At 26.7% G+C, this 11,998-nt stretch overlaps 1 protein-coding gene across 1 annotated transcript in view; it reads left to right on the top strand.

Annotated features, from left to right (window-relative positions):
- The window catches only part of LOC111628545 (arginine and glutamate-rich protein 1-like), a 44,483-nt gene extending 32,530 nt beyond the window's left edge, over positions 1 to 11,953 (top strand). The window contains exons 4-6 of the mRNA XM_023372357.1: positions 6,221 to 6,226; positions 6,566 to 6,643; positions 11,265 to 11,953. Coding sequence (XP_023228125.1) covers positions 6,221 to 6,226; positions 6,566 to 6,643; positions 11,265 to 11,429 — 249 coding nt within the window. The 3' untranslated portion in view covers positions 11,430 to 11,953. The remainder of the gene's footprint in view (positions 1 to 6,220; positions 6,227 to 6,565; positions 6,644 to 11,264) is intronic.
- Positions 11,954 to 11,998: the final 45 nt, after the last annotated feature.

Raw genomic sequence — 11,998 nt, forward strand, 5'->3', positions numbered from 1 at the left:
TAAACTCAATTTACCCGCCTAAACTCTCTGTAGCGTGGCGCTGGACGGCAGAAAGTAGTTCGGCTGCCCGATGACGTTTTACTGAATTATAGGAGTTTTTTTTACCATGTTTGTATGGATACCGTCGCAATTTTTTCGCCGTCATATAGGAATCCATGTTATAGTGGGGTCGACTGTATATATATATATATATATAATATATATATAAAATCATTGATTTATGTTAAATTGATGGCAAATTCTGTGTGTTATCCTGGATATCATTGAAATACTACAGTTTTTGTTACTCATTAATTTATTTAAGAAAATTTCTAGTTAATTTAGCAATGATTTCCTTTGTCTAAATTCAAATTATTTTTGATTTAACTTTAAGCAATGATTTGGCTAATATTATGATAAGAAATGTAATGGTTTTATTACAAACTACTTTTGATTTCTTGAAATAAATATCAGGCATTTTATCAGTTAAGAACTGTTTAATAAAAATTTGTTGATTATTTATATTACTATAATTGATCACTTTATTATAATAAATTTCTAATTAGGTTACAAATGTGGTATTAGATATTCATATGTAAATACTTAAAATGTTCAGGTGACTTTTATTAAAATTAGATAAACATTATATAATTTTCAAATTTTTATTTCTAAAGTTAATTTTATAGTTAATGATTCTAAAATTAGGTAGATGTTTTAAAAATTACATCAGATAATTATTAACAGTTAAAACATTACATTGTATATTGACGATAAAAACTGTAGCTTTATTACTTTATTTTAAATTTAACAAATAGTCAGTTATTTATATTGCTTATGCCTATATATCTGATTGTTTAAAATACTGTTTTCATATTAATAAATAATATAATGAAGGATGATGATGAAGTAATTCCTTTTAATGCAATTTTGAACTGAAACACATATTATCCTTAAAAAATGTGATTTTGAATCAGTATAGAAAAGAACTTTCCTATTAAACTTAACCAAAAGAATCTTGTCTTATTTTTAAATTTATAAAGTTATATTTAACAAAATATATTTTAAAGCAATTTCACTTCAATAGTTTTAATAATAATAGTTTTTAAAATTACTAGAAAAATTATATTGAAATTTCAAATATGAAAAGTGTAACACAAAATTGTCATTACATATTTGAATGGCATTTTATTTTTATATTAACATTATAGGATATTAATGATTATTGATGAGGAAGATAAGATTTGAAACTTGTTTTTAAGTGTGTATTTTAAGTTTTTTCAAAATAACTGTACAGTCTTGAATTTTTTAATTATGTATCTCAAAGAATGGAATGAGATTTTTTCTCTGTTGTACTTACACAGTATTAATCTATGTTTTTGTTGTTCTGTATCTAATATGTATTGATATATAATACCTAATTTTAAATGTAAAATAATATCAAAATAGTTAAAAAATCGTTTAATTTATTTAAAATATTCAAATTTAGTAAATACACTATTCAGATTACAAACTGTGAAACATAATAATAAGAACAAAAACAGATCTTTTCTCAAATGCTATCTAGAAATTTAATAATTATCCACTTGTAAGAAATTAATTCTTAGACAATAAAAAACAATAATATATACATTAAATATATAGGCAGATAACCATAAAAAATAATTAAGATGGCAATAAACTTCAAAATTCTAATGAAATAAATTTTCAAAAATTCTTCCAGAATAGATTTAAAACTCTTTCCAGAAATAAATTAGAACAAAAACATTAAATAATTACATATATTTAGAATATATTTCCAAAATCAAAAATTGCAATACAGTAGTAAAACAAAATAATATAAATGTTGGATAAAATAATATATAAATTAAATTTTTTTATGTAAAAAAGTTTTAAAATAGTTGCAACTTGCCTGTCATTTCCAAAAAATTATAAGAAATAATAAAAAACAAAAAAATTTCTTCACAAACAACTTAAAAACATTTTTATTCCAAGATGATAAGTATTCAATCCCTGATTACATGAACAATAATGATGCATTTCACTTCTATAGATTAACAAAAGAATTTAAAGAATTGTATTTCACTCACATTATAATAAATATTTCATATATCAAATTTGAAAGTAAATTTATTATTAAATATTTAATTAAAAAATTGATCTTACAATCAAATTGCTTTTTCCCTTTTATATTTTGATGAAAATTTTCTCATGCATTTATTTTTTTAACATAAAAAAAATATTATTGTGATTTATATAAATAAATCTATTTAAACCTAAGCATAAAAATTAAAAGAATTTGCTACAAATTTTGTAAGCTTTTATTTATTAAAAAGCTTCCAAAATTGGTTGCCAACTTAAAAAAATAAATAAATAAAGATCCCAATAACCATGCAAATAACTGTTTTTTTCTTTAATGAAAATTAAGAGAAGTATAACTTTATCTGCAAAAAAAAAAACAGCCTGAAAAAATAATTATGCGCGTTAGTAATGTTTGCAGAAGGTATTTCCTTAAATTTTAATATGCATATAATATAATTTATATGAAACTTTGCATTTCCAGAGTATATGCATAATCAATCTTCATTATATGTATGTATATGCATGCATATATACATTATATATATATGTCTACAAATTAACTTTATATTTAATATTATAACAAAATATAAATTCTATTTATATTTTTTTTATAAAGTTTTATACATATATTATTAAAAAAATACATATTAATTTTTTTATATGGCAGTATAATTTATTCAAACATCAAGCAACTTGAAAACTTATTATATCATTGAATGTTTCATGAAAAATTTTAACCTGGGTTTTTTAATGAAAACTGAGGTTATCATTACATGAAATATAAACAAACATATTCATACATTTGCATAATTATAAAAGTGTAAGACAAATTTTGAGTAAAAATTTCTGTGATTGGTGAAACATCTACCTTACATTAATATAATAATTGATACAATGTCACATATTGCAAATTTTAGTTATGATGTGACACTGTATTCTTGAGAGAAATTAGATTGGTACATTATCATTCATCTGGCATGTAAGAAGTTAATTATTAATTTGAAAAAAGACAATAGATGCTAGCTCATAAAATATATTAAAATGAAATTTATGAAGTTAATATTACTTGTAACTTATTAATATAATTGAAACCTTTTTATAATTAATACTTAAATATCTTTATTTGAAAGATATTTTGAGAGTTTTTAATCAATAAATTATGTAGCAGTTAAGATATTATAAGTTAGTTTTTATATGATAATTTATAGTTTTAATAAATTATAAAATTTCAAAAAATATTTTTGCTTACATTATTGATGTAATTAAACTATTATTTTGTAAAATTATATATTATATTGCTATTATATTGCTTAATAAAATTCCTCTGTTGACAGTTTAATAATTTGATATTTATTTGTTATATTATGAAATATATATATAAACTTATACATAGTTTGTTAAGCAAAATATATTAAATAATTGATAAAATTTTTAAAAAATTCTGTTTAAGTTGCAATATTGTATTATTGTTTATAAATAATCCTTTAAACTATTGACAATTAAATTTTAATTGTAAATATAAACAATATTTTAAGATAAGTTTTGATTGTTTTATTTTATAATTAAATATGAAACTGTTATTAGTTTCTAATGTTAAAACATTAAAATGATGATTATACATATATACATTATTATATGATTTATTTTGCAGAATGATGATTATTATTTTATTTATTGAAGATTTTAACCATTTAATAAGTATTTATAAAAAAATTCTAGATTTATTAATGAATATTTAAAAATGTTTTAATTGTTTTGCAAATGTAATTAATTTGTTTTTAATGATTAATTTTTTAGTCTAGAATATTAAATATTGATAGTGGTTTTCTTTTTAAATTTTANTTTCTAAAATTTTTAGAGCATAAAAAACGATTTGTGATGTTTCAATACTTTGTAGGTCCACCATTTGATTTAATTTAATTAATTAATTAAAACTCCCTTAAGCCTCAAGCCCGAGATATCTCGGGCCAGTTACATATTGTTACGAAAAACTCTGTCCTTAAGGCCATTTTACAATTTTTTTAATTTTTGGAATGTTTTTTAGGTCTCTAAATTTTTTCAAAAATGTTTACCCGCGTGAAAAAATTTTATTGCGATTTTAATCAACCTTTAATGACGCACAATTAACGCTTAATTATTTTTTAATGGGATTTTGATATCAAATTTAATTCATCATTCTAAAGTTGTAGTGCACGGATTTGACTTTGGTAAAATTATTTAAAGCTAGTTTCTGATGTCAAAAACGACCTCCAATAGTTTTTAAATTTTTTTAATTAATATATTTTATTATATATAAGTTTAATTAAGTGGGGGGGGGAGGANAAGTTATTTAAAGCTGCTTTCTGATGTCAAAAACGACTTCCGATAGTTTTTTAATTTTTTTAATTAATAGATTTTATTATATAGAAGTTTAATTAATTGGGGGGGTCGGAAATCGCAATAAAAATTTAATTTTTTAAAAAATATTTAAAAATATACGGCCAGCTAGTATTCACCCTACTATAAACCCATCGCCTCCCGAGACTTCTGAGAATGTCTCGGGAAATCCAACTCCAGCTGTGTAAACAATGACTCATCAGCGTCAGATTTCACAGAAAGGCGAGACAAAGGAAAATAAAATTTGAAGCTTTTTCTTCAAAATTAACGCATTTCTTTCATTTTCTTTCAGTTTTAAGTATTTTTTACGTTTCATTACATTAATATCAAAAATTGGTAAGTCCCAAGGAGTTAAACAAGAATAACTTCAAAAACCAGTAAAATATTTTCCCAACAATCCATCATAGCTAATTTTGGTTCATTTACAATATTGTATTGTCTGTTTTGGCAATAAATAAGATGACTCATAATGCCCCAAACATTCTATCAGGGTTCTGTGATGGCCAATTAATTTCATTACTTTTTTTCAGCAAAACAATTTTTAGTTGACTGATGCATGAATGGCAGCATTATCTTGTTGGAACTCCCAGTTTGCTCACCCAATAAGTGATCCAAAAGTTATTAATTTTGATACAACAGTTGAATTCATTCTACCTTCTATAAATATATTTTCTATTTTATCCCTCCCATCCAAATCCTGTCCACACCAACACAGATCCACCACCTTGCTGTCTGCTCATTCTGACTTTGTTCTTCCTAAAATCATGTCAGTAATGGGAACAGCTGTGTGTTTTTTCGTGAAGCTTGAACTTGGTGTTTTTTTTTCGTATTATCAAGTTAGTATTCGAAAGAATTAATTAATTTTTGCTTATAATGCTTTATTTCATTTACTATCACTACTGTTAATCCTTATTTTATTGGAGAGGGGCAGTGTGGAGCAGAATCCTGGACCAATGTCTCCCACTCCTCCTTCCCCCCCCAAGAAAACGGTTCGTCGTCCATCGGTAAATGTCAGCGTTCTCCAAGTGAACCAGTGTTAAAGATATCATATCTCGAAGATTATTTTCAATCGAAATTGCTTTCTTTTTTCGAAGAACAGTTTAAAACAGTTCATCCAATTTAGACAAAATAGTTGTCAAAATTTATTGGCTGAATAGTTTAAATAAAGAGCACGAAGAACAATTGACTCTTATAGATGAGAAAATTGAAGAGTTAACATTTAAAACAAACAGTATGTACAGACAATTTTTCTATGCAATCTTTTTTGTTACATTCATTTCATAACGAATTAAAAAAGAATAACATAAAGTCATCTCTGGGTTAATGGGTAATGATGAAGAATTGACAAATAATGTCACAGAATTTTTTACACTGATTAAAAGAAATAATAGAGAACATATTTCTCCAAAAACTAGTTTGATATTAGTGGAACTAAGTGATCTGAATGATAAAAGATTAATTTTTAAAAATTTAAAGCATTCAAGAAAATCAAAATTATACTAGAGTCAGAGTTTTTGACAATTTAACTTATAGATCTAAGATAAGATGTAAAAAACTTTTGCCTCATTTTATGAAGGCAAAATCTTTGAATTAAAAATGCCTATTTAAGAGGTGACTGTTTAATAATGGATGGTGAAAAATTTACCTATAACTTGGAAACTAATGAGTTCCAGAAGATAGATTTTTTTAAAACAGAAACAACACTCAGAAAGTTTAATAAAAGTACAAAAAGAAGATATATTTGTTAATAATTCTACACTGGAAATTTTCTCTTGGAAGTGCCAAGGAACAATAAATATGACTCAAAGATCACAAATTTGTTCAGATTCTGCAAACTTACGACATTATTACTATAGTTGAAACCTGGCTGACTTTTTTCTAAAAAAAAACAAGATCCCATTTTTAAATTAAATTTATTTATACTAGAGCAACCATCAAGGAAACCATTAGGTCCAGGTCGACCATCAGGAGGCAAGGTCTAATCCTAGCAATTTCTCGTGCTCTAGGACAGCGGTCCCTAACCTTTTTATCACCACGGACCAGTCAACGTTTGATATTTTACCACAGCCCACTGAGGGGGGACGTTGATTGTCTATATTTTAGATTGATTTAATTTAATAATTTTAATTTNGAAAGAAAGAAGAGAATCGAACTGGAAAAAATACTTGAGGAAAATAACAGAAAAATTGAAGAGGCACAGAAAAAATTGGTAAGATTTATATATTAGGATTTTTCACTTTTTGGAAATTACTATTTACTGAAATCTGAAGCTGTCTAACTAAAGTTATACTGGATTAAGTGCATTGAGAACTAATGAAATTTAAACAATTAATTACGATGCTGAACACTTTAATCAAAAAACAGAACTTCAATTAAAATAATATAGTAAAAATATATTAAAAATGCTTAATTTGTAAATCATTTCTTAAACTGTTATGACAAATTTGATTAAATTGCAGTTGAAAAAGCTAGTGAACAGTCTGTTTTGCCATGTAACTTAACTTAAAACTTAAAGGATAATTTTAAACATATGGTACACTATAGTGTGGACATATTCTGCATACCATTTGCTATACTATCTGGCAGAAAGATCCAGGACTATTGTTTCAAAAAAACCAAAAGTAAATAGAAAGATTTTTAATCTTTATGATGATCTACATAGTTGTCTATGTCTCGGTGTACTGTTGACAACATTCACTGAAAGCTCTTTAAAAATTCTTCCTTTGTAATCCTATTCTATTTTTGCATCATACTGTTTACTCATCATGTTCATCTTGAGCTGTGAAAAGAAGAAAAAGTCACATGGCACAAAACCTGCTGAATACAGTGGGCAAATGAGCAGGGAGACTTGTTTTCAAGCTAAAAACTACTGCACAATTCCAGCCAAATGGGCTGGCACATTGCAGCAGAAAAAAATTTTTTGCTTTCCATCTTTTGCGGGTGTATGTAGTAATCCTGTTGCAAAGATGTTTCAACATACCCAGATAGAAGTGGGAAGTTACAGTGGTGCTGGCAGGGAGCAGGAGGCGATGAATCTTTCCAATGTTCACATCCAACAAACTTTTGGCAGGACATTCTGCCCTTCCATTTTCAAGCTATTGCCTCCCTTCTTGAAATCTACTCAAACACCTTTGAATGAGATAAACATTAGTCTTCCTATGTAATTTTTGTGGCATTGTAAGTTTCCATGGCTGTTTTACCAAGTTTACAATTACTGCCCTGCTCCATCACAAATTTTTGACAAATAAAACAAAACTTATTACTTTTACAAGCACAGTATAGAAAGAAATCATGTCTAAATACACTTTGGCATTCCATAAGTATTTTACATCATTATAAAGAAGACAAAATGAAGAAATTAAATATATAATTGTAGTTTTTGATGTAATGCCAACAGTTTCACTCTTTTAGTATAAAACTCATTTGTTTTTTAAAGCATCCTCTAGAGAGGAATGTGTAACCTCACTTAAACTGACATGCTGGCTTTTACCATATGCAAATATGATTTCATGGTCTCCCCCGGATAGACCAACATGCCAGACAATCCACAAAAATACAGTAAATTAAACTATCATAGATATGCGTCTATTATGCTGAATATAGAAATGTTGCTCATTTTGTGAAACAGGTGAGAATTTACATAATTTGTGAAATAGGCAATTCAAAATTAGCCTGTTTCATGAAGTTGGCATACTATTGATATATTTTCCAATAAGATACAACATTTGTTTCACTCATTGAATAATAGCTTTAAAATGTTAGGTAAAGATTTACTTTAGTATTGTCTTCTTACTTGAAGATTAGAAAGTATAAAATCTGATTAAGTATTGGGTTGTTCGGAAAGTAATTTCTTTTTTTTTTCAGTGGAAAAAACAGCAATATTTTTATAAATAAATAAGTATTTTGTTGAATTATTTATCAACCATTTTGTTGAAATATTTGTTGTCATTGTTTCTGGTAATAGCACGATTTCACATTCATAAAAGTTTTGATCGTTGCTTACAAAAAACCGATCCAAGTGATTTTTGACATTGTTATTTCAAGTAAATGTCTTACAGTTAAAAAAAATTTGTATAGACCAGAACAAGTAATAATCTGAGTGTGCTCAGTCTGGTGAATATGGTCGGTGTGATAGCAGGTCCCATCTAAGTTATAACAGTTTCTGACAAGTTACCAAACTTGTGTGAAATTTGACATTATTGTGGTAAAACACTACAGCTGTTTTTTTTATCAATTCCAGCTGGCTTTTTCTGTTTGATGATATTACGCAATTTGTTTACTCAAATGCAGTACACTTTCGAATCAATTGTTAAATTGTCTGGTAAAAGCTCCAAAAAAAAATTTCCTTAATATCCCACCAAATAGAGCATTTCTCTTTAAGAACTCGTGGAATTCATATATCGAGCTTTGAAACGAAACCAATTTGTTTGAAGTAATCATAAACAGTTCAATTTGACAAATTTAATCTCTTAGTGATTTCACGTGTTGTTATTCGGCAGTTTGCTTCAATCAGTACCTTTTATTTTGTTTTCATTGGCTTCAATTGGCCATCCATAACGTGGTGCATTTTCAATACTGAAATTGCGAGAACAAAATTTTGTAAACCAGTTTTGGCACTGTCATTCTGTCAACAGATCTCTACCATACATGTCACATGATATTTTTCTTGCTTGAACGGCATTTTTATTTTTTTGGTAATAAAAAAGCAAAATATGTTGAAAATGCTGCTTTCGATCTTCCATATTTAATGAGACACAAAAATTGAACAATTGCACAAAACCAAACAAAATTTTTTATAAATAAGCCTTAAAATGCTAGCTGTCAAAATATATAATGATAATACGGTTTAGAATAAAAATGGCGGGAAAAATACAACTAATTCATAAGTGGTAAAAAAAACGAAATTACTTTCCGAACAACCCAATAATTATATTTATTTATATAAAATTAATTTATACATTCTAGGAATAAAAAAATTAATTGAATACATACAACAAATAGTAATGACACTGTACTTATTTCTGGTTTCATCAGCAAGAAAGTGGAAAAAGTGGTTAAACAATTATCAAATAGTTATAAATGGTTTTTAATTGATTTTATTGCTTTTTAATTTAAATTAATTTTCAAAACTAAAGTTTATAACATAAGATGCAATAATAATTGTTATTTAATGTTTTAACTGTCAAAATTATAAACTCCAAAACAATGGCAAATGAAAACAGAAAAAAAAAAAAAAAAAAAGAAAGTTCCAATACCTTGTGATAGCGATCAAAGTGATTGGTCACTATTGCAAGGTGTCAAACGATCACTCTGGAGACTTGGGATTTAATCTGTGTAAGTAACTCACCAGGAATTTTCAGTCAGTCTGTCTCGGATACATCGGGCCTCCTTCACCATCCAACCGCCCTATTGTGGATCCAGCCAAACAATGAGTACGAAATAAGACTTTTATTTCGTACTCATTTTTGCCCTCTTTATGCCCAGGACAGAGAATAAAAAGTTCATAAATTTATCACAATACAGCACTAGTGTCGGTTGATAAATTGCCAATTTTGTGAATTTAGCAGTAATATTGTCAAATTCACGAAATTAGCATACCATCTGTCAAGTTCACGTAATATGGAAAATTTTTCCTATTCCACCAAATGAGAAACTTTCATGGATTTGACGTAACATTATACTCTGTATATGGGATTTGATACTATCCACAATTTTAGACATCCACTAGAGGTATTGGAATGTATCCCTGGAGATAAGGAGGCTACTGTAATTTATCTAAACTGTTTTTGTGTTGTAACAAAATTTTATTTTATCAATTATTTGCTTAGATTACTAAAAATCTCTCAATAAATCACTACATTTTTTAATAAACTGATAAATTTCCATAATTATTTACTCAGGAGTGTTAAATTTTTTCATTAAAGGACATTGCAAATCCTTATGGGTTTTAGCTCTTGGTGAAGTTGGCCAAAATTTTATTATGTCAATCAGTAAGTCTAGAACAAGTCTCAATGGGCACAAAGCTTGAAAATGGCTATTGTTTAGGGGTCTCCTTGAAATGAGTATTATTATTATTTGGGTAATTATCCAAATCAGTCCTTTTTTGTTTTGACATTGAGAAACTTTAGATAAAAAGAATGTATGATTCATCATAAGAGAATTTTTTGATTATGTGTATAATAGTACACTTGCCCTCATACACACAAAGTATTTATTTAAAAATATTGGAGTACCAACAATTAATACATACTTATCTGTATATGTGAGGGACATGAAAATAAAATGTATTAATTGTTATTCCAACAGTTTAAGCACATACGTTAAGAGCTCCATAATGGTAAATTTGCCTCCATCCCTACTCATGTAAAATCAAAAAATTCTAGTATGTACAAAGTGAATCACATATTTTTATCTAAAATCCCTCAGCATCAAAGCCAAAAAGACTTTGTGGATAATTATCTGAACAAAAAATACTCATTTTGAGTGGTTAATAGCCATTTTACTCATTTGATCAGTTATTAAAATTTCAGCCACAGTTCTTAACTAAGGGTATGCAGAATCCTTTCGTTATTATGTGCTAGAATATCAAATGTTGTTAAATTATAATCTTTGGAATTCTCAGAAATAATTGTAACTGCAAAAAAGAATTGATGAATAATTACCAAAACTTAAACAGTTTAAATTGAATTATTATTATTAAGAATCCGTAATTATCTACATCACTAAATTTTAATTTGAAGTGGATATTCTTCTTTTGTAATATTTATTACTTAGACATTTGAATTTATCTAATCATTAAATATATCTGAGAAATTTGTAATTTTTTACAGGCCGAAGAGAGACTTGCAATGATAGAGGAACAGCGTAAAATAGACGAAGAGAGGCAAAGATTGCAGAAAGAGCGAGAAAAGAAAGTTAAACAAGAACAGCAAATAATTCTAAATAAAGGAAAAGTCAGACCTAAGTTATCATTTGCTCTGAAGCAGGTGACATGATTTCTGAAAAAATTGATGATCCAAATTTCCAATATCCATTGTACATATCTCTAAAGGCTTCGAAGCAAGCATGAGACATCTCTGGACTTTAAAAATAAATCCGTAGCTTTCCGGACACAAAGAGGAGAGTGTATATTGTTAAAACAATTCCTCTTCCGTGCTGTTTGTTTATATCGTTCGTGATGAAACCATCACTTATAATTTGACATTGGATTATTTTTAATTGTGTCGAGATTTTCAATTGTCTCTTATCAACGATGATATAAAATTTATCATCTGTATAAAAAAAATTATTATTATTATTCCAAAAAGTTTCTTAAAACCCATTTTCTAAGTAAGACAGAAATGGCATTTTAAAAATTCAGGTAAGTTATAAAATTAAGTTCTAGAACGATGATAAATTTTATATTGTGGAAATGTGTGTTCACATCTTAAAAAATTAGTTATATTCAATTTAAACATACAAGAATGTGGAAAATATGGTTGTACATAAACCCAGAATATAATAAACCTTTAATAAGCAACATTTCATTTTCATATTTTTATTCATTATAAAAAATATTATACAA

The sequence above is a fragment of the Centruroides sculpturatus genome, unplaced genomic scaffold (genome assembly GCF_000671375.1).
Source record: "Centruroides sculpturatus isolate CEXI.00-Female unplaced genomic scaffold, Cexi_2.0 scaffold217, whole genome shotgun sequence".
In the NCBI taxonomy this organism is placed as follows: domain Eukaryota; kingdom Metazoa; phylum Arthropoda; class Arachnida; order Scorpiones; family Buthidae; genus Centruroides; species Centruroides sculpturatus.